Source organism: Alligator mississippiensis, chromosome 1, assembly GCF_030867095.1.
Source record: "Alligator mississippiensis isolate rAllMis1 chromosome 1, rAllMis1, whole genome shotgun sequence".
Lineage (NCBI taxonomy): Eukaryota > Metazoa > Chordata > Crocodylia > Alligatoridae > Alligator > Alligator mississippiensis.
Window position 1 is genome coordinate 442,796,280 of NC_081824.1, and position 24,572 is coordinate 442,820,851.

The 24,572-nt window shown below is 42.0% G+C and overlaps 1 protein-coding gene across 5 annotated transcripts in view; it reads left to right on the forward strand.

Annotated features, from left to right (window-relative positions):
* Positions 1-24,572, forward strand: part of PGR (progesterone receptor) — a 102,218-nt gene that overhangs the window by 43,394 nt on the left and 34,252 nt on the right. For 4 of the 5 annotated variants that reach the window (XM_059721124.1, XM_019482037.2, XM_059721117.1 and 1 more), the window contains exon 4: positions 14,399-14,701. The exons of the other annotated variant lie outside the window; for it this stretch is intronic. In XM_059721124.1, coding sequence (XP_059577107.1) covers positions 14,399-14,701 — 303 coding nt within the window. The remainder of the gene's footprint in view (positions 1-14,398; positions 14,702-24,572) is intronic. 5 annotated transcript variants of the gene reach the window in all.

The window sequence follows — 24,572 nt, forward strand, 5'->3', positions numbered from 1 at the left end:
AAAACAGGCCGTGTTCAATTTGGATTCAGCCTGAATTGGGGACAGTGATTTGATTAGTTGATTTGGATCACTGTCCCTATTCAATTCAGCCGAATCTGAATCTGAAGCTTCGATGCTGATTTGGAGAATCAGTGATTCGGCCATAGACACAACTTTTAAATGTTGTTTCTACATATCTCGAAGTACCAGGAATGGCTTGTGAACACTGCGATGGTGGAGCAGATGGAGTGTCCCACAGGAGCCCGGGGGGCCTCCTGTGTGCTCAGCAGCAAACCCAGAAGTGGACCAGAAGTACGTCCGGTCCACTTCTGGGTCTGTCGCCGACTGCACGGGGCACCTCCCCTGCATCCCCCTGGCTCAGTGATCAACCACAGGTGCCCCCCCCCCAATCCCAGGAGGCACCAACCACCAAGCTGGGGGACAGAAGGGGGGGGGTCCCCCACGCATTCCCCAGCAGACCCAGAGGTGGACCAGAAGTGCTTCTGGTCCACTTCTAGGTCCATTGCCAAGCATGCTGGGGACCACCCCCCCACGCTCCCATGGAACACTCCATCTGCCCCTGCATGTCAGCATTCATGAGCCACCTGGTACCTTGAGGTATGTAGAAAAAACATTTAAAGCTGTGTCTATGTCCAAATCATCAAATCTTTTTGAATCTCTCTGAATTGATTCGGAGGGTTCCGATTCGATTCGATTCAATTCAGAGAAATTAAAGGGCCTCCAGATTTGATTTGGATTCAGAGATTCAGCTGCTGAATTGGGTCAAATCTTTGCCAAATCAAATCAGTGACTCAAGCTTTCCACAGCCCTACTATACATACCATCATAATAACATAGTAGAGGCTAAGTAAAAAAGGCTATGATTTGCCAAATTAATCTAATTGAACAATAAGCTATACAACCCTAACAAGGATATGTCACTAGTAAATACATACATACATACATACATGCGTACATGTGTGAAAATAAAAAAGGCAAATAAACTTTAACATTCACAACTTACTACTCTTTGTAGCTCCCATTAGGTTCCTAAAAAGGTATAGTTATAAAAATGAGATTTGTGTGTACCTGAATAATTCATATTCGTATTCATCTGGAGGGAAAAGAAAACACTGAACATTTTCTTTTAGGAAGATAAGCATTCTATGCCTGTCTCTGCAAGTCAGCTCTTTGCCAAATATCCTTCATAACTTAATAGGTAACATGTCCAATTTATTCTTTCACTAACTTAAAAGTTGGGGGTTTTTTGAGGTAGGCAATAGCAATTTCAGTTTGTAAAAAGGATTGAAAATTTAGACTAAGGCTTCAGTATATTTCATAATCATATTTTTTTCATTATGTTAATTGAAAATAATGACACATAATTTAAAAGTAATATCATATATAATTGTTAACATTATGCTTTCGTTGCTAGTTCCAGCATATAGTTAATATTTTCTCTGAAAATAAGTTAAGCAAAAATAGTATGACTTTAGCAGATTAATGAGTCTTTTACATACTCTTATAATGTGAATTTATATAATAAAGATAATACATTTGGGGCTCAGGGCCTGATCCTGCATCATTGAAATCAGTAGGAGCAAAGTTGGAGCCTTAACATCAAATATGTTTTTCAGAGTAAACCAGTAACTTTATTGGCTTTAGCATTTGGTATGGTGTGTGTGCTTGCAAATCACTTTCTTTGCAACCTCAAAGCAGAACGATATGGAAGCATTAATGACCTTCCTAAAAAGCATGCTGGAGTTTAAAATGTTGTAATGTATTTGGAATAATACTTTGTCTTCAGACTTGTATACGCTTAGAGCCTACAGACTTTGGTAGAAAAACAACTATATTATGTAAAAAGGAATTTGAGATGGGAGAAAAACCTATTGTCTAGTTTGTCCCCCTCTGCTAAAAAAACTTATTTTTCTTGTGCTTGATTAATCTTGCTGTACATAACCTAAAGTAATAGTCTTCTTTATTTAATTTGGGAGATTATTTCACATCTGAATAGTTCCCAATTAGGAAGTTTGAATCTGTGCTCACCACGTTCCCACTTGGAATAATAATGTAAACCTATCTTTTCTAACAGTAGTTCTCCACAGTCTCCAGCAGAAGTAACCTTTTAAAGAGCATTCTCCCAAAATGAATGATTGACATTGTCTCGGCTGGGCTGAACCGACTCGAGGTGATTCAGAATTTACCCGTTCGTCAGGGCGGGCTGGTGAATAGAGAGGCTGACAAGCTTAATGGTTGCAAAAAACTTTACTTGCGTCGCGGGTGGCTGCGACGGAAACGGTTCGGTTGTCTGGACAACAATGTGAGTTGCTCCAGCTGGCGAGGCCAATGCCAGTAAATTCGTCCGTAATTCAAGCCGGCGGGAAAGGGGTACGTCTGGGACTGCGTTCGGGGACGGGAAGAAGGATCGATAGGTGATCAGTCTGTCGATCAGCTAGCCGCAAGTCAGATCTCTAAGAGGCACTCTGCAGCGTGCTCAAAGTTCTTCGACTTGGGCGGAAGTCGCGCTAGTTTTTAAACGGCCAGCAAGCCAATTACCGGCCGCCACGTATGAATAATTTAGCACTAGCCAATTGCGGGGCACGAATTTACATCCGAATGGCGGGAACTCTTTGCACCGTGCATCTCTGTGCTGCAAAGAGAAAATGCATCCTGCAAAAGCAGCTGCAAAAGTGGCGGGAACACTCTCCTGCACGCGGGTTCTTTATGCAACAAAAACCCTCGCTGTGCAAGAGGCTCTCAGGTGTCAAGAAAATTCCATAGTGCCAAGGCACCAAACTCACTGGGTTATGACAGACATAAGCAGGCAGAGGAAAGACACTATGAAAACTATCTTTGGAGATATGACTTCAGGGGCCAAGTTCTGCTCCACTAATTAAGTGCCTAAGTGAATTTAGAGATCTAAGTGAGTTTCTGTTCTGTGCTGTTCAATTCCCTGAAAATCCAGTAATGCATCTACTTTTGTAACACACCGTATTCTGCCCCTTAACATTGAGTGACAAAAAAAGTAGTGAAAAGGAGGACCACTTTTTTGTATTGACAATTTTTCAGGGACTTGAGCTGGGTAGGATAGGATTACACTTAGGCAGGTACATCCACTTACATGCCTAATAGAATAGAATTTGTCTTGGGTGTCTCCTCTTCTTTCTCAGTTGCATCATGGGTGGTGCATTTAGGACCCGTAACTGATAACAGCAGTTCCAGGGGGTAGGGATAATGAGCAGATCCTTATGTTGTCCTGATCTGCACTAACATTAAAGAATATGCTCCACAACTGATCAGTGAATTGACTGTCTCTTTTCTTCCACCTGCCTGCAGGACAGCAATGGGGCGATGATTTCAGGAGGAGAGAGGCTCATGTGGAGATGAAGGATGGGGGAACTATTTGATTCTTTCAGTTAAAAATAAAACAATTAAAAATGCGTGACAAATGGGTAATGTTTGAAACCTGTATAGAAAAGGGGAAATAACGAAATTAGTAGTAAGCTGAAACTTTTTTTTTTAAGAGAGGGATATTGGTGAGAGGGTAGGGAAGAATATTAAGGAGAACATAGACTTATAATTGGGTTATTATTTTCTTTTAAAAGTATGTATTAAAAAGCAAAATATGACTGAGAATCATCAACTAGCGCTTGCTGATAGCTTGTGTAACTACTTGTTCCACACGCCAGTACCATCCTCCTCCTTTTTGCTTTCCTACCGTTTATTTCACTAATTTATTGCATTCTAGTTTTAAACTGAATGTAAGATATTGGGTAAGGAGCAATATCTATTTAGGTGTTTGTATACTACCAAACACAGTATGGTCCAGATGCTGGGTGCTACCAATATTTCACTAATTAATTTGGGCCTCAGCTAGGCAAATATATTTAATACATTCTTAATTTTAATGGACCCACTTGTATATTTTAAAGTTAGGTGCATGGTTAAATAATTTGCTGAATTGGAACCATTAATAATTTTCTTTCCTTAATTTGATTTAATTAGTTATGAACTGAAATCCTTTCTGTTACCTTCCAATCTACTATATACTGTAAGATCTTTCACATTCAGGATTTAATACACACACACACACTCACTCACTCACTCACTCACTCACTCACTCACTCACTCACTCACTCACTCACTCACTTCTTTTACCCCTTACCTCCAGTTCTTTAATTTTGTAGTGAACATGTAAATACAGATATTTACTGCCACTGGTATACTCAAACTCTTGTAAAGTAAATGGTTGCATTTTAATTTTCATTTATAGCATCTGCAAGATAGAGCTTCTTCAAATTTAAAATATTCGGTTCCTTTACTCTTTCCTTCTCTCAATTTTTGTCAATTACTTTCTGGTAAAAAAAACAAAAACAAAAAACTCAGAATTAATAATGCCATGCAACTGGGTAATGGGCACTTCATACTCTTCTGTACATACAGAACAAAGAAATGACACTTTGGCCAATTCAGTTCAAAATTACATTTGTCTTTCTTTGTTAAACACTAAACTAATATGGAATTTGCTGCTCAGTAATGCTCTGATTTTCTTTGAATGTTGAAACTTCCCAGATTTCTCTCTTTCACAGAATCAAAGCTTGAAATTATTCTTCAAAGCTGCCTGACACTGATCTTTTGTCATGATCATCCCCTTAATCATTGTTCAGTCACTTTTCAGCCCATGTAGCACTGCTCACATCCAAATAGATCTGAATTAATTTTGCATGTGATATTTCCTGAAAGTGTCAGATATTTTATTGAAATCAAGATGTATTACTTCAGCTTTGTTCTCCTAGCTTTTATTCAGCCTTTTGAGATGTATACAACTTGTTCTACCACACAAAACCAAAGGAGCATAGTGACCTTAGAGTCAAAATCAGAGTATTCTGTCAAAAGCAATAAATCATTGACATTTTTCACCTGATTAGAGGGTGTGGAGAGGTTGAGGCATTAGATTCTTCTGTAATATAAAAATGCCTGGCACAATATGGTATCTGACTTCCAATTTAATTTATACACATGGTTAAAAGGGAAAGATATCAAAATGCATAATTATTTACTGAAGAAATCTATTGTGAAAATGTTTTATGTACATCAAGATTTTATCAAGGAAGTAGATTTTAATTATCTTGTTGCTTTCTGTACCCTGAGAGTATGTAGTTTGCACAATTAATATATCATTACCATTTATATACTGCTTGCTTACTATGTCAAATAAATTGCAGAATTCAGATGTATAAGTACCATAAAGCTTCTGTGAAAAGTAGCTATCTTCATTAGAATATCTCAGTGATAAAGGGCCCTTCTACATGAGATGCTTACTGTGCAGTAGCCTAATAACACTGCACAGTAGCGTGCTGGTCAGAAACCGTGCTAATATGCTACTGCGTAGTGTTATTAGGTGACTGTGCAGTAAGCATAAAAAAAAGAAAATGTGCTCTGGCATTACTGTGCAGTAGCACAAGTTACTGTGCATTGAATTAGTACTTGGTTAACTAAGTACTAAACTTAATGTGCTGTAACTAGGATGCATTAATAAATGTGTAGAAGTACTCAAAAAGTACTGAGGGTCTGCTGTTAAAAGTACAAAGTTTGTGTTTAAGTTTATGGTAAGCTAGTTATAAAATACTATTACTATCACTTATCGATTATAGGACTAATTCAGGACTTTCTTTTATCTTTGAGCAGGAAATGAGTTGTAATAGTTGTGTGAGATTAAAACCCCAGAAAGATATTAAAACTACTTTTTCTTTGGCATTAAAATTGCAGCAGTAAAAGCTTAATGTAGCATGACCAGCCTGAAACAAGTGCCATGCCAATATAAATTCCAGTCAGAGTCTTACGGGATTCACCCTTCCGGTAGACTGAAAAAAACCTAGAAACAGCATGCATACTGTAATTGTGGCAACTTAACTGTATATCCAGATAAAAATGTTCAAGCACTTATTTAAACCAATATTTATTCTGTGTAGGAAACTTAACATTAAATTTGATCCATATATCTTTATTAGCGAACTGCTCAAGTTTCATATGATAATCAATCCATGTTTCTTCTCTTCACAGCTTGGTACCTTAAAAAACTTCAGAACTATTACATCTGCTGACCTCCTTGTCAGTTCTCTTCCCAGGTCCATGAAGTGATCGATAAACTGTTACCTCTTTTCTTCCTTCTGTGTTTTTCTCCACACCAACCGACATTAATGAGAAATTCCGAGCATTCTTTAGGGTGCTGGACATCTTTCTTGTAATAACTTTATCCTGATACTTGGAAGAGAGTAGTATATTATATATTTTTTTATATCTCTGTATCAGATGGGACTCTGGTATGGTTTTTGCTATAGAGTCACTAATCTGAATTGCTCATATCATCCTTTTTCTTTAAATCTTTCACAACAAATGATAAACACTAAATGATAATTTTGAAGTTGGTATTTAAAAAAAAACCCCCAAAACAGTGCTGGTTAAATTATGCATCCACTGAAATCAATAGGAGTCTTACTAGTGCCTTAAATATGAACAGTGGGGCATCACATCATATATATTTCTGACATGAACAGAATATTTTTCCTGAAAAATCATTTAATATACACTAACCATTTTAAGAATTGTACTGAATCACAGATACTCTAAAAATATACTATATTTACCTGTGTACCACAAATACTCTCACCCTCCCCCGCCTCCCCGCCAAGTCAGCCCTCCAGAATTGGGGGCATGCCTTCAGCAGGGAGGCTGCTTTTACTTTGCTGGAGTAGAAACAATATAGGAGACTGTGCTAAAATACACCTTTTCCCTAGGGCAGTGATTAGCAGGGGCAGAGTCCAATGTGACTAGACCACGGGTATAGACAGCTATACCCTGTATAGGAGGGATCGAGTGGACAAAAGGGGTGGAGGTGTAGCTCTCTATGTCAAGGAAAGCTATGCGTCCCTGCAAGCCGACATTGGCACCCACAGTGGGTGACTTGAGACCCTCTGGGTTAAGATCCGTGGGGAACATGGCACAGGGAATACTGTGGTGGGAGTCCACTACAGACCCCCTACCCAGAGTCAAGACCTTGCTTGATCAGAAGTTTGCCAGGGAATTAGCTGAGGCAGCGCACTCCTGTTGCATGATTGTCATGGGAAACTTTAACTACCCAGACATCTCATGGGAGGAGCGCTCAGCCAAATCCCAGCGGTTGTAAAACTTTCTCATGCATGGATGTCCTCTATCTGATGCAGGAAGTCTATGGGCCAACGAGAGATAAGACGCTGCTCGACCTTGTATTGGCAACTGGGGATGACCTAATCAGTGACCTAACAATCAAAGGGAAGCTGGGTGACAGTGACCACGAGCTGATCACCTTCACCATCTGCCGTAAAGCTGGCAAGTCAGTCAGTAATACAGAAGTCCTTGACTTCAGGAAAGCTGACATTGACAAGCTAAGGAGGCTTGTCAGTGAGGCCCTGAAGGGCCACAACCCAAGGGGAAGGGAAGTTCAGGACGAGTGGTTGCTCCTCAAGGAAGCAATCCTGGATGCGCAAGCAAAGTCAATCCCATCTAGGAGGAAAGGCAACAAAAGGGCACAGCAGCCCCCTTAGCTTTCCAGGGAACTGGCGGACCTCCTGCATCTTAAAAGGAAGACTTACAAAGGATGGAGGACTGGAACCACCACCAAGGAGGAATACTCTGCTTTGGTCCAGACCTGCAGAGAGCAAACCAGGAAAGCCAAGGCTGCGATGGAACTCCAGCTAGCTACAAATATCAAGGTCAATAAAAAGTCCTTTTTTTCATGAAATTGCTGAAGGAGGAGCTCCCCTTTCATCAAAGATCATAGCCCAGGATATGGGAGACCCCTGTTCAGTTACCTCCTCTGCCTGAAAGGATTTGAACCCACAGCCTCTACCACCCAAAGGAATGCTCTGTGAGCCAGAGGCAGACAAGGTTCTTTGGGTGAATCTGATATCTTTTATTAGACCAACTCAGATAGTTGGAAAAATTCTTCTTAGCAAGCTTTTGGCCACAAACACCCTTCCTCAGGCTGAGGAAGCATCACAAAAAGTGTTTGTGCCTGAAAGCTTGCTAAGGAGAATTTTTCCAACTATCTGAGTTTGTCTAATAAAAGATATCATATTTACCTAAAAAAACCTTGTCTGCCTATGTCGTTAGACCAACATGGCTACCACCTACTCCCTGTGAGCCAGAAGGTATTCATGGAGGAGCAGGGTGTTCCTGTCTCTCCTGTTCAGTATAGCTACACTCTCTCTCCTGGGACGGAATCTTTGAACCTGCTTCACCACATGCTTCCACCATCATGCTCCAAACCTAGAAATGCTACAGTACTGCCATTCCTCAGGTGTCCCCCAACACCTATTATCAAGCATGCTAGAGACCAAGGTTTCAGGAATGGACACAAAGGGATGTCCCAAGAACAGCTTTACCACTGTATTTTCAGCTATGGAACATGCAGGCAGGAGCAGATGTGTGGGATGTGCTCTAGACATATCTGTTAACAATTTCACTTTGTGTATGTAATTAAACATTCACTGGAGGAGCGACTGGAAATTTGAAGAATTCATCTCCCATGTAAGTGCCCTAACCACTGAACTAGAGGGTCATTCTTTTTCTTGTTCTTTGTCTCACATATTTGGGGGGAGGGGGGGTGGGATTTTGAGTGGAGGGGTTGAAAGACTCACTTCCTAGAGTATTTTATAGCACTTTTTTTCTGGGAAGGAAGAGACCTTGATTCAAATCCCTGCCATGAATCCGTCACAGGGTGGATTTGAACTTGACTTTGTCACAATCTCTGAAGCACGCTCCTAACCAGTAGGCAGGAGAATCTGCCTGAATATATATATTTTTAAGTATTTTGCATGGGGTAGAACAGTGTCAACAGAATATATTGATCAAGCCCCAGCCCAGACTTGTGTACAGGCTGGTGGTTAGAGAACTGTCTTTGGAGATGGGAGTAGTGGGTTCTAATTTCTTTCTGGAATTGCAGCCTTGCCTCCTTGGTCAGGGCTCTAACCAGTGGGAAGATGGAATACAGAGCACCTCACATCATCAAGGATTAGCTTCGGGTTAGAGGAGAGTCTGGCAGAGACACTATGGGTCAAACTACAAGGGGGGCGTGGTGAAAGGGACCTTTCAGTGGGTGTCTACTACAGACCACCCAACCAGGGGAAAGAGCTGGACTAGGACTTCTCCAGTCAGCTTATGGAGGTGGTTAGGTCAAGGGATGTTATTGTCATGGGTGACCTCAATTACCCAGACATTTGCTGGGAGGAGCAGATAGCCAGGTCTGACCGCTCGCGTAGGTTCCTGGCTGTATTACAGGACCTTCACCTTATCCAGGAAGTGCACAGCCCCACTAGGGGTAATGCCTTGCTGGACCTGGTCCTGGCCACGGGGGATGACCTGGTGAGGGGACTGCAAGTCCTTGACCACCTAGGCAATAGCGATCATCACCTGCTGGATTTCACTATCCAACGTAGGGTGTCAAGGGCTTATACCGAGGCTAAAGCCCTCGACTTCAGAAGGGCCAACTTCAATGAGCTTAGGAGACTATTGGGGGAGGCACTGAGGGCCCAGAAGGTAGAGGAGATGGGAGTCCACGAGGGATGGTCGTACCTTAAGGGGATGATCCTCCAGGCCCAAAGGATAACAGTCCCTGAGAGAAGCAAGGGGAGTAAGAGTGCTCAGAAACCCCCTTGGCTCAGCAAGGGCATTCAGCAATGCCTGAGGACTAAAGTGGGGTGTACAACCAGTGGAAGGGAGAAGCTATCACCAAGGAAGAGTACTCCTTGGCCCAGGTGTGTAAGAGGGCTATTAGGAAGGCCAAGGTAGAGATGGAACTCAGGCTAGCGTCCAGGATTAAGGACAACAAAAAGTCCTCTTTCAAGTACATTGGGAGCAAGAAGAGGGCACCAGGCAATGTAGGGCCCCTGCAAGACGCAAATGGTTATCTTGTGGCTATGCCAGACAAGAAAGCTGATATTTTTAACTGTTTCTTTGCCTCTGTTTTCCTGAACAGGGACTGGGACATCCCACCTACCAGAGGTAGGGACAATCTTGGGGATAGCTCTGTCAGGCCTTCAGTCAGTGCAGATGCAGTTAGGGATCTTCTCGATGGGCTAGACGTTTTTAAATCTGCAGTCCTGCCTGACCAACCTGATTGCCTTTTATGACCAAGTAACTAAATCCTTGGATGATGGTGTTGCCATGCACATAGTCTTTCTAGACTTTAAGAAGGCCTTTGACACTGTCTCTCACCCCATCCTCATCAATAAATTAAGTGACTGTGGCATTGATGCCTACACAGTTGGATGGGTAAAAAATTGGCTGATGGGGTGCACCCAGAGAGTAGTGGTGGACGGGTTGTACTCAACCTGGTGAGATGTGAGCAGTAGAGTACCCCAGGGCTTGGTCCTCGGACCCGCGCTGTTTAACATCTTAATCAGCAACTTGGACGAGGGGGTGGAAAACACGCTGTCCAAGTTTGCTGTTGACACTAAGATGTGGGGCGAGGTGGACATACTTGAAGGGAGAGAGAGGCTGCAACTAGATTTAGACAGACTACAGAAGTGGGCAGATGAGAATAGGATGGGTTCAACGTAGACAAATGCAGGGTGCTGCACCTTGGGAGAAGAAATCCACAGCATACATACAAGCTGGGGAGTTCCCCTCTTGAAAGCAGAGAGGCAGAAAGGGATCTTGGAGTCATTATTGACTCCAAGATGAACATGAGCTGCAAATGCCAGACCGTAGCCAGCAAGGCCAGCCATACCTTGTCATGCATCCAAAGATGCACCTCAAGCTGGTCCAGAGAGGTGATACTCCCCCTCTATGCGACATTGGTCAGGTCTCAATTGGAGTATTGCATCCAGTACTGGGCTCCGCACTTTAAAAAAGATGTGGCCAGCCTGGAGAGGGTTCAGAGGAGGGCCACCTGCTTGGTGAGAGGGCAGCAGGACAGGCCCTACGAGGAGACACTAAGGGACCTGAATCTGTTCAGCCTCAGCAAGAGGAGGCTGAGGGGGGACCTGGTGGCTGCCTACAAACTCATCAGGGGAGAGCAACAGCAGATAAGTAGAGCCCATTTCTCCCCAGCACCACCTGGGGTGACCAGGATCAATGGTAATAAGCTGATGGAGAATAGGTTTAGGTTAGAGATCAGAAGGCAATATTTTACAGTTAGGGTGGCCAAAATCTGGAACCAACTTCCCAGGGAAGTGGTCCTCGCTCCTACCTTTGGCAAATTCAAGAGGAGGTTGGACAATCACCTGTCTGGGGTCTTGTGAACCCAGCATTCATTCCTGCCTGTGGCAGGGGGTCAGGCTAGATGATCTCTTCAGGTCCCTCCTGACCCTAGCTACTATGAAACTAAGAGGTGTGTTATCACGTACAGAGGGGTGCTATGACCTACCTCCTTCAGCGCATTTGTGAATCTGAAACCCAAATTTTATGCCAGCCGTAACTGTTTCTTTCTTTTTTACAATTCACCTTGAATTCACAAATAGTTCTATATGACTGAATTTGCATTTTAACTATATATTGTTTGCCAAACAAAACGTGCCCTGCGATAATATTAAATAGAATAAAAAAGAAGGCGAAGAGGCTAGAGAGATGCCTCTGTCTTCCTTATTTATGATAAAATAGGTTCCATTTACAAATTTCAAGTTCACAGAATGATTTGCTCTCCTTCAAACTGAAGTATCATCCATCTAAAAGCATGGTATACTGATTCCATTTCAAATGATAATTTGCAGCAATACTTTTTTGTCAGGTTATGCACCATAAAAACTTTCAAAAGCTGAAGCTTAATCCATCCATATAAATACAAAAGTTTATGTTTCTATTACTTTTATTTCTTCCCTTCTTTGCATTCGCCTTTGTATATGCCCACTTTAGTGTCATAATATCATAGTGCTTAGGGTCGGAAGGGACCTAAACAGGTCAACAGGTCCGAACCCCTGCCCTGGGCAGGAATGAGTGCTGGGGTCATAACACCCTAGCTAAATATCTATCCAGCTTCCTCTTGAAGACTCCCAAGGTAGAACAGAGCACCACCTCCCTTGGGAGTCCATTTCAGAGCCTGGCAGCCCTAACCATAAAGTAATGCCTCCTGATGTCCAGCCTGAACCTTTTCTCTAACAATTTGTGGTCATTATTCCTAGTAACCCCTGATGGTTCCCTGGGGGAACAGAGCCTCACCCAATTTCCGCTGGTCCCCCCCTTGTGAGTTTGTAAATGGCCATCAGATCCCCTATCAGCCTTCTCTGGTGGAGCCTGAATAGATTCAGGCACTTTAGCCTCTCTTCGTAGGGCCTGACCTGCTGCCCCTTGACCATGTGAGTAGCCCTTCTCTGGACCCTCTCAGCGCTAGCCACATCCCTCTTGAAGTGAGGTGCCCAGAACTAGACACAGTACTCCAACTGTGGCCTGACCAGTGCCACATAGAGGGGAAGGATCACCTCCCTGGACCTGCTTGTGATGCATCTGTAGACTCACGCTACCCAAGGTGTGGTTAGCCTTACTGACCGCTTTCTCTACAATGGTTCCAAGATCCCTTTCTGCCACCGTGTTGACAGGAAGGGTGTTCCCTAGTCTATAGGTGTGTTGCTGGTTTAGGGCTGGTTTCCTGAAGCTCCTGGATCCTGGTGGGACCAAATAAAAGTTCACCACCAGAATTGAAATCAAAGCTATGAAAGGGCCATGCATTCCCAACCTCATTAGTTCCACTATTCCCCTCAGCTTGTGGAACTTGCAAAACCTTCCCCATGCCTGAAGTGATAATCTGGGGTTTTACAGCCTCAACTATCACCTTGTTATTTTTTTTAAATTAGAAATTGGAAGATGTAAGTGTTTTATCCATGCATGCATTCATTGGCAAAAGGTTTGGATGTTGTTAGAACAGTGATATGTTCAAAAATAGTGACCAGCACATGGTATATGCATTTCCATGCAGCATTCTTATACTTGAATTAGTCTGTATATGCTGTATTTATGGCTAAGTACAGACAGTCAAAAAGGCCAAGGCTGAATCTATTAAATCTTCACAGGTTACTCTAAACTGCATGGATTAAACTGGTAAGCAAGTAACAGACATTCACTTTTGATTCTGGAAATGCAGTTGCAGATTTGCAGTGCCCCAGGTCTAAAGTCAGGGGGTGCTAGAGCATGCCTCCCTGCTTAGCTGTAGCAGATAGCGTGGGGCAGGGCTCATCCCCCAGCCTGCGAGGGAGAGTTTGCGGGGGGAGGGCAGGGGGGTGCAAAGCATCCCAGGATGCTGGGGAACTGTGAATTAACTTGAATCTGGAGGGGATCTGGGACAGAAGTTCAATAAACCAATTTAACGTAAATCAGTTAAGTCTGATATGTCGTCCATCCAGGTTTATCTTACTAGTTTCAGCCACTTTGAAAACAGTGCATATGCACTGAACTTCTGTTGTGTTACGTATTTGAACTGGTTTTTGATCATGTATGCTGGTTTATGTGTAATTTCTGTCCCTAGCCTATATGTTAGCTAAGTTGGCTCTACCTAAAGTGAACTATACAGTATGCCTCCAGAATGTTTGCACAATAGAAATCTGAAGAGCTACTATCTAAAGTACTGTACATATATTTACTGTAACATTTTTCCTGGCTTGACATCTAGATGTAATACTTGTACTTACTTTTTAAGGGCAGTTCTGCAATGTTTCTTTAGTTAATGTTCCTCAGTTTACATTATTTGGAGTTGTATACCACCAGATAGGCAAAGAGGCAGTTTTTAAGGAAAGGTCATTTACTAATAATTTTTTTGTGGATATTGCCTCTGGTATCCTCAACACTTGTACATTTTCCCCTAACCCACAGTTTTTCATTTTCATTCTGTTTCTGGGTTTCCCAGGGAGAATTCTGGCAATTTAAGCCATAATGGAATTTAGCTAAGAGAGAGAATTGCTATCTCTGTGTGTGGAAGTGGGGAGCAAGAAGCTTCTATCTATATCAAGAAATAAGTTGCATTTTTCTGAGGGCAGAAGAAAGCAATGGAGCAGTATCATTAACTTACATTCAGCAGAAATTGAATTGCAGAGCCAGTTGGCTTGGCAGTAAACATAGGATAGTGGGAACTGAACCAGAAATACTTTAGCAGGTTGCAGTAACCTTGGCCATGATGACAAGCATAATGGAAGGGTGCCATAAAATGTCCTAATGTATTCTATTTTGTTTCTTTCTGTTTCTCCCTCAAAGGAAAAAATAACTTTAGGAAGTTACTACAAATCTTTTAAATTATATAACGTAGAGTTTTAAAAGAAAGCAAAATAGAAGAAAAAACCCAAGAGACAGGTCTGCAGTTTCCACATAGAGATTAAAAGTGTAATCTAGCACTACTAGAAGGTGTATGTGCTTTGTGCTAGATTTTTAAATATTCTGTTCTTTTTTTTTTCAGGTCGAAAGTTTAAAAAGTTTAACAAAGTCAAAGTTGTGAGGACACTAGATGTTGCACTACAGCAGTCTTCAGGCCTTCCAGAAGAAAATCAAGCTCTAGCCCAGAGGCTATCCTTTTCTCCCAATCATGATATACAGTTTGTTCCCCCATTGATAAGTGTCCTACAGGGCATTGAGCCAGAAGTTGTCTATGCAGGTTATGACAACACGAAACCTGAAACACCAAGTTCTTTACTGACCAGTCTAAATCAGCTATGTGAGAGGCAACTCCTTTCTGTAGTCAAGTGGTCTAAATCACTACCAGGTAACAATATATTTTATATATACTTTGAATCTTAGAGAAACAAATATATATCATAGGCTAATTGTCAAAAAATATATTGTCTGTGGACTAAAATAAGACTGGGCGCATCTACACCAGACGTTTACTGCAGAGTTGCCTAATTAGCTCTGCAGTAAACACCTCAGTGTCTACACATGAAGCACTATTAGGACTGAGTAAACTAACTAACTCTGTCATAGGTTAGTACTTGTAAACACAAGCACTATCCTGTGGTGGAGATTTTTACTTCACAGCAACGTATGTGTAGACGCTGATGGGGCTGGCTGGGGCGTGAGGGTGCTGCAGTGTTGGGGCTGCCTGCTGGCTAGCCTTAAGAACATCTTTGTGCTCCAGCCAGCCCATTTGCACCATGATGAGCCAGGTTGGAGCAGCCCTGGGACTGGAAGGCTGACCCCCCCAGAACCCGTGCCAGCCAGGAATGCTCCAACCTGGCTCAACACACTGCGGCCCCAGCTGCACGTTCAAACATGCTGTCCAGGAGCAATAAACTGTGGCATTATATGCACAACAATTTATTGCTGTGCATTAATTGCATGTGCATATGTGCCTACAGAAATGTAGGACTTACAGTATAATAATAAAATTCTTAAATATAGGAATCATATATACGATATTTAAAGAATAAACTTGTAAAAGGATAACATTTTCATTTGAAATTTGTGCCATCTTTTTGAGGTTGCTAGGATGGCCACACTAGAATGTTTAAGAATTCATTTACTAGGTCTAAAGCAGATTGAATGCTATGCTTCCAAAATGCATATGGCAGTCTTTGGAGCTTCTTCATTTGTTTATCTTATTTCCTTCTAAATCTTGAATATATCTGTTGATGAGATTTGATATCTACACAGTTGTGGTTGAGAGGTCAACATGAAGATAAACATGCTTGTAAATTTCAGACTAAACTTGAGTTATACAGTCATAGTGATGTAGGGCTGGAAGGCACCTCCAGAGGTCATCTAGTCCAACCCCCTGCCTGAGGCAGGTTCATCCCTACCCAAATCATCCCGTACACCCATAATCTAAACTCTGCATAAGACTACCTTCAGCAGTGACACAACATAGACATAACACCCTAACCTGCCACAGGTAAGGCAGTGGAACCACAGCAGCCAATGTCCTGCTTCTATAAAAGGTTGTCAATATATGCTCAAGAGGTCTTGGTAGAGGTCCATGCCCCCCACTACATAGGAAGGCAAAGACCCCCACAGTCCATACCAATCTGACCATGGGGTAAAACTCCTTCAGCACTCCAAATATGGTGATGTGGAGGGGCAAGACCCTCTAGCCACGAACCTCATACTTTGCTCGTAGCAGAGAATGGGCACACCCCAGTTGAAGTCCCCAGTCTTAGCTGTAGCCAGCACCCTATGCCTCTGAGGAGGCTTACAAACACCGTGAAACAATAGCAGAAAAAGAGGTGTGCAGGGGGTGCAACCAGCAAAGCCTAGAAGTATGGGAAATACTCATGACAGAAAATAGGCATAGCTTTGCCTAGATTATCCCTGGCCAGTGGCTGTCCAAACTCTTCTTGAACACCCGCAGTGATGTAGAGTCCATAATTTCGCTAGGCAATGTATTCCACTGCTTCACTGTTCTATCAGCATAGAAGTTTTTCTGGATATCCAATCTAAATGTACTTTGCTACAACTTCCAGGCATTGGTCTGCATCCTCCACTCTATAGTATGAGAAGAATGGTGCTTTCCCTCTTCTCTTGGCAGCCCTTCAAGTATTTGAAGACTGTTATCTTGTCCCCTCTTAAGTGACTTCCACAAACTGAACATGCCTAGCTCCTTCAGCCTCTCATCTAATTTGCCTTCTACGCCTTTGATCATTTTGCCCACCTCTAGACCCTCTCTAACTTCTCCACATCCAGACAAGTGTCACCTGTTTTATATTTGTGTTTTTCATTGTCCTGAAGTTTAGCACTTTGCATTTGTCCACATTGAACTTCATCCTGTTAGCTCTAGTCCAACTTTTCTATCTGTTGAGATCCTTCTAAATCACTCTGCATTCTCTAAAATGTTCGCAGTCCTTTCCAGTTTTGTGTCATCTGCAAACTTGCTCAAGCTTTCTATACCAGCATCCAAATCATTAACAAACATGTTGAGCATTGGGCCCAGGACAGACACTCCACTCAAAACTTCCATCCATCCTGATGTGGACCTGTTAATAATGACCCTTTGTTCATAGCTTTTGAGCCAGATATCTATCCAGCTTCTAGTAGTTTTATCTAACACACATTTCTCCAATTTGTTTTTAAGAAAGTCACATGGGACTTTGTCTAAAGCCTTGCTGAATCTTTATTAGGCATCTGACTACGGATTAATTTTTTTGAGGCATTTTGCATTTGAAGCATTTTAGAAACTCCTTGTGCAGCTACATTGGGTCTCTTTCCATTCTTCTTGTGCTTTCATTGTGTCAGGACAATTTCTTGTTGGGCTTCCAATACTGTGCCCCTTAGAAGCTTCCAGCCTTCCTGGGCATCTCTATTTTCAATCTATCCTCCAATGATATCATGCCTATTAGCTCCTTGAGTCAAATGAAATCCACCGTTTTGAAATCTAGCATCTTAATTTTGCTGACCTCATGCTTTCTCTGTCTCAGGATCTGGAATTCTCATGTGTTGTGATCATTTCTTCCCAAGTTACCCACATTCTCAACTAGTTCTTCCCTGTTGGTCAGGACAAGATCCAAGATAGATAATAAATAGATTAGTTGACTCACTGATTTTTCACCATTCTTCCCTTTCTTTATTTTAAACAAATATGTAGAGCACCTGAAATCTTTTATACACTCTTCATCAGTTGCATAGCTGGGATTTAAATAGTTATTGTGATAAAAAGAAAGTGAGTTTCTGTCTATGGAACTGGCTCCATGTACACAAAAATGCCAGTTTAAAAAAAAATGATGCTTAATATGTCAATGTATGATCTAATTATTACATTATAAGCAGGGGTAGATACAGGGGGGATTCAGTGGTGCAGTTATCCACCACCCCCACATTAACAGTATGGATCACCTGCCAGTGGATCTAGTTCCTGACGGCCATAGACACGTGGATCCCCTGAAGAGTCCAAGGTGTGGCTAGAGCCCCAGGCTGGCTAGGGATATTTGGGAGGCCAAATAGAGAGAAGGTGAGAAAGTTGAGAACTGCCCACCACTGCCACTGTCCCTAACAGACCATGGGTGGGGAATGTCCCATGACTGCTCCCACCCCAATCCAGCTGAAGGCTGTTAGGAGCAGCTGCATGGGGTCCTGGGCTTGTTGGCAGTGGGTGGGTCCCTGCTTCTAGTCCCCTCTGTCAGGTTTCTGCCACCAGTCAGGGGACTTCACCTATGGAAAATTGCTATGCAGGATGCCAGTCTGGGATGGAGATGACAGTGGCAGAAAATGGTCCACCCTTCAATTGCCTGTTCTTGGCCAATGGGGACCTGGGAGCAAGGCCAGGAGCTAGAAGGAGAAACCTGTCTGCTACCATTGCTATCCATGGGTAAGACTGGCACCTTGTGTAGTGGCTCAGTTCAGGCCCCATTTGGTGTGGGGCAGGAGCAGCCCTAGGGCTTCCTCATCCCTGGGTTAACCCATGGCAGTAGCACCAGTGGGCAGGACCCTCCCTTCCTACACCCATGGGAAACACCTGCAGGAGAGAGGGAGTGGGGATTGAGAGTGCAGGTGGTGCCCAAAGCAAAGTTGGAGGCAGGAGAATTGTATCTGCTTTGAGGGCTCAAAAAAAATCTCTAACAGCTACTGCTGCATTGTGGTATGACAATGGGTGGGGGTGGGGGGATGGGGAAGGGTGGGGAGTACAGACACCCGTGCAGCAGCAGTTACACTCACCTGATCACTCTGGATCCTGGATCCACCCATGATTATAACCAACTTCAAATCAAATCTGCCCCTCACTCAGTTTTTCCTACACACCCCAAAATATACCATTTTAAAAACATCTAAAGTATAAGCAACTCTTCTGGTTTTATAAACACAGGTCATTTAAGCCCTGGTTCAAGACTTTTTTTGAATTCCCATGTTTTCTATTGGCTCCAGAGGACTTTGGATGAGCCCCATAGAGAATCATTTTTTCAGCCTTAAATAATATATGTATGAAAAATACTTTAAACCAGCAATATTCTTAGATGTTATAGATCTGCAACATTAATGATAATGATAATAAGCAAAGTAGGGATTTGCTTATCGTGAGTTTAATAAAGAACACATGTCAAGAAAAATGTTTATATAATTGCAATTAGTATCTATTTTCACTTATATGTTAGAATGATAAAAGAAGTTGTTTTCTGTTTGGGGAGAGCATATCATGAAGGAAGAGTAGCACTGTTAGTGGAACACAGTGGGCCTGAGATAGAAGAACCAGTCAGAGCTGTCATAGTGGTACTTATCTCATAATTTTTTGTAAGGATTAAAAAATGGTTGGAACCTAGAATGTGTACTATCTTGTTCAGGTAAGCCAAGTCTACATGGAAGCCTCCCCAGTATTTTCGTTGTAAATTTTAGGGAAAAAAAAATTTCCCCCAAATATAATTCAGTAATTAAAAAAAATCCTTAAACTATTATTATCCTTACATAATATCACAGCAAGTTAAGGAAGTATGTGTTGAGCGAATGGACTATAAGGTGAATAGAAAGCTGGCAGGATTGTCGGGCTCAACACTTAGTGATCAATGGCTCAATGTCTAGTGGGCAGCTGGTATCAAGCTGAGTGCTGGTTTTGTTCAATATCCTCATTAACAGTCTGGAAGTTGGAATGGAGTGCACCCTCAGCAAGTTTGTGGATGACACCAAGCTGGGGGGTGTAGTAGACATGCTGGCAGGTAGGGCTAGGATTCAGAGTGATCTAGACAAATTGAAGGATTGGGCCAAAAGCAATCTCATGAAGTTCAGCAAGGACAAGTGCAGAGTCCTGCACTTAGGACTGAAAAATCCCATGCACTGCTACAAGCTTGGGGCCAACTGGCTAAGCAGCATAGGTCCTGGGGTTTACAGTGGACAATAAGCTGAATATGAGTCAGCAGTGTGCCCATGTTGGCAAGAAGACTAACAGCATACTGGGCTTCATTAGTTGGAGCATTGCCGACAAACTGATGGAAGTTATTATTCCCCTGTATTCTGCACTGATCAAGCCACACCTGAAATACTATGTCCAATTTCTGCCCCCCCCCCCGCCCCCCAGTCACACAAAGGACCTGGACAATGAAAATGGTTAGGGGGCTGTGGGGCACATAACTTCCAAGGAGAGTCTGAGGGAACTGGACTTATTGTCTGCAGAAGACTGGGTTTATTTAGTGTGAGGTGTGATTTGATAGCAGCCTTTAACTACCTGGAAAGTGGTTCCAAAGAGGATGGAGCTGGACTTCTCTCAGTGGTGGCAGATGACAGAACAAGGAGCAATGTTCTCAAGTTGCAGCAAAAGGAATTTTAGGTTGGATATTAGGAAAAACTTTCTCACTAGGAGGGTGGTGAAGCACTGGATCAGGTTACCTAGAGAGGTAGTGGAATGTCCATCCTTGGAGGTTTTTAAGGCCTGGCTTGAAAAAGGCTTGGCTGGGATGATCTAGTTGGGGATGGTCTTGCTTTGAGCAGGGGGATTGGACTAGATAATCTACTGAGGTCCCTTCCAACCCTAATTTTCTATGATTCTTTGATTCTAGATGATTCTATGAATGGAGTCAAACAAGAAAAGAACAAAAGCACAAGATGTACTAATGTACTAAAATAAAAGCTACATTGAAACTTTACTGTTTTTATTCCTATCATTAGTAGATATTACTACTTACCAAACTGACATAGTTAAAAACCTAGCTCTAAATGACAGAATATAAAATTACCAAATTTTCATGAAAAAAGCATGAGTAAAGCATTGTAATTGAAAGTACGCAAAAATATATATAGTACAGTGGCTTACCTTAATAAGGAAGCATTTATGGTTTTTGTGATACTGCCCATATTATTAATATTGGATGGGGGGTTGTTACTGCTAAACTGTAATATTAAGATAAACTGCCACCAGTATGATAAGTTACCAGTATGGTAACTGATTCCTTTTTATCGTAAATTCCTTAGAGAGGAGCCCAAAATGTGAAGCTGCTAAAAGAGCATAATTGGTACGTGGAGCAGTAAGTAACTGTAGTACTGACATATACTTTCCATAAGTTTCCTGTTCCCTTTAGCATTTCAAAGATCACCATGCCTTCTATTAAAATTAAGTGATGCAGAATGCACACTGTGAACCACTTTTGTCAAACAGCACTGCTTTAGGAGTAGACGTAGGAGCTGATATTTGCTATGTGGCTAAAGATTGTGGGCTAGGTTCACTGGCAACATAACTCCTAGTGTAAGCTAAACTTAGTGTAAATTCTGAGCTACTGTGGTGATAGGCATTGTAGATGTTTCTGTATAGTAAGCTGTAACCAGTGTAACTTGAACAGATTTGGCATTTACAAAATATGCAAAGAAAATGTGACTTATATTTGATGTATTCTGTTTGGAACTGTGGTTCTGGTGCCAGAACCATTAGCAGAAATGCAGTGTATGTTAAAGTGCAGGAGGGTGTGAAGATGCAGAAGAGGTTGTTAATTTGCATCCTCCTTCTACTTTTCCTTTTAAACCTTTACCCCAAATGTATCAATCTCACTATGTAAATTAGATGCTCACTGGGGATGTCTACACAAGATGTTTACTCAAAATTAGAGCAACTTGGTGCGCAGTGGGCATGTCTACATATGTGGTAGACTGCGCAGTTGTTACTGCACAGTTGTTTAGTACATGCTTAAGTGGCCTTACTGTGCAGTCCCATCACAGTATGGTTGTTTTTAGCTGCTACTGCTCAGTAGCACCAAGCTACTGTGCAGTAGTGTCGCCATCCTGGTTCATGCCCAGTGATGTTATGTCGCCATAGCAATGAGCTCTGCGCAATAGGTTGTTGCTATGGCGATGTAGCATCTCATGTAGATGCACCCAGTAACAGTTACTTTCTATGTATGCGGACACTTATTGTATAGTAATTTGCTCTAATTGTGAGTAAATTTGCTAGCTGTAAATACAAGTAGCAAATTTACTCAGGAGTAATTACTGCACTGTATAGCATGTATAGCTGGCAGACCAGGAACAAATGTACCCCCAGTCAGCCAGGGGTGGGATATTTTTCTCTGTCCTCAGGATCTGCCTGCAGTCAAGGTGGGCTCCACCACCTGAGTCCTGGGAGGTTCAATGTCCCCCTGCCCCAGCAGCAGAGAGCTCCCAGCCCACAGTCCCCAATCATGGAGCTGGGAGCTCCCTGCTGCCAGGGCAGGGGGACATTGTCCCTACCTGGGCTCTGGTGGCAGAGACCACCCCTGCAGCAGGCAGCTCCCAGTGGCAGGTGAAAACCTCCCAGCCCCCACCAGCAGACAGCTGTCTCATGGCCTGGTGATACCTTCCAGCTGGAACCCAGGGAAAGGCTAGAGCTCCCTCTGACTGTTGCAGGGGTCTGGTGTAGGGCTAGCAGGAGGCAGGGAGCAGACTGCTATCATGAGCAGCAAAATCTGCTCCTGCTTCCCCATGTGTATACTCCTGCCTAGAGTCTGTAGAGTTAATCCACCCAGAGCATTTGCATGTGTAGATGTGCCCACTGTGTATATAGAATGTGTGTCAAGGTCAAAGGTCTGCTATAGCCTTTTGAACCATAGGGCTTGTCTAGTTAATTCACACCATTTTCTATAGCTAAGAGCACAAAAGAGAATGATGTGACTAGCACCAGAGCTAGCCACCCTGGACTTCAGCTGAATCCAGTAGTGGGAGTTTTAGGCACAATTCTGGAGCAGGGGTCAGAGGCACATTTCTGGAGCCACAGCAAGGCACCTTAACCCCTCTGCCAGGAATGGACTTGGGGGCTTGTGGGTGCAGCAATATAGTTGCTTTCCCCCTTTCATTCCTGCTCCACCCAAACTTTAAAACCAGCTGCCTGGGAGGGCAGCTGCATTACTATTCTATGCAGGCTGTTGAAGCAAACTGACTTCATGGCTCATTACCATCTCCCTGGTTTCTGTTAATCTCTCTACTCCACAGGTGTTAACAACCTTCTTTCCTTTTTAAATGGTCTTGATGCTCCACTATTAAAGCTTCTTTTCTTCTGCAATTTTGCTGTCTGTTAGCCTTTCCTGGTAATGTCTTTTTTATTGCACAGCCCTGCAGACTGTTTTTAGTTCTAATAGTAACCTGGGTATGAAAATGACTGACAATGAAGTATTGGAGGTACTGTCAAGATGCTCAAGAAACCCCAGTTTTGTTTTATAAATCTGAATAAGGCATGTACATTTAACTATAATGACTACAGGAGTAATGGCATAACAAATTTTTGACTATTTTGACTGTTTTTTGCCTAGCGTGCTATGTTGTTTTTTTTTAAACTTATCAGGTTTACTTGAGTACAAGATGATCCTTAATGTAAGATGACCCCCAATAATTAGAGTCTACTCAAAGAACAGAAAATGTATATTTATTGTAATTTACCATGGAATGTAAATATTGGGGGATCATAAATTCCACCCCCCTTCCCAACTACTGCAGGTGGTGGAGAGTGAGGTGATGAGGGAGGTAGTAATGGGACATACATAACATAGCAGTAAGCATCTACCATATTAGCAAAACTTTCAGTTTCTTTCCAACTGGAGAAAAATGTGTGTGGTGTTATATGTGATGATGCGCCACACCATCTGCACCCTTGCTTTTCAGAATCCTAGATCCACCCATGCACTCTGCCATTTTGCCTCAGAAATTAATGTATCATCTGCCATTTATATATTTATCATACTCCTACTTCTGATCAGTATATTTAACCATTTATTCAGTTGTTACTGAATTTTCGTTTAGAAACTTTAACTAGGCATTCACATACTCCAGGATCAAACTGGTTTAATATACCTTGAAGGCAGGGAGGTTTATAAACAGTATTACTGAAGACACTTCAGGGTTAGGAAGCCAAATGTATTCATTATACAATGGCATAGCTTTGATCTTTTTTGTGCACACCAAAGAGATATAATTCTCTTTGGTGCTCTCAAACCACAATGTATAATAATCTAGACAGAAAGAAAGATTTTACCTACTAGAAGACTGATAAAGTCTCTCTGAAAATGCCATGAGAAAGTTGTTCTGAGATTAAATTACAATCCAGTGATTGCAACAGATTGAAGCAAAAACTACTACAACAATTAAAATTAATTATTAATATTCCTCAAAAGGAATCTTGCCTCATTTTGCATTTTAAAATAACAGAAACTATTCTTAAAATCATTATAAATATATTTTAAAAAGAAAATGACTTTAGGTTTGATTATCTGACCAAAATAATTTATACTTAAATCTGAAGGGCTGTCAATATTGATAGTTAAATTAGCGGTTAATTATTAATTCTTAGAATGCCCAATTCCTATCTCAGATAGCTTCATCTTAGTAAATAATGTCCTGTGTCAAGGAGAAAGTATTGATTTTAAATTGCTGAAGGCTAAAGTCAAAAGGAGCAAATGCCTTCCATGTATTTGATGGAACAAGGATATTTGCAATTGGATGTTTATTATAGTTACTTCATGTAAATATTGAAGAGGATAAAATTGGCTATGTCGATTAATATTGTTAACACTCATATATTTGTTAAAAGTAATTAAAATACCATTATTGATTCCTAAAGTAAGTACCTAGTCATAGCCTTTAATTTTTTTTCTATTTGATCCTTTCAGGGGTAAACCCAAGAAAGAGAATAAAAATTTGGGGAAGGTTAGCTACCCAAGCCAAGTAGCTAGTGATAGTTCAAAAGATTACAAGCCAAACATTTTATATGC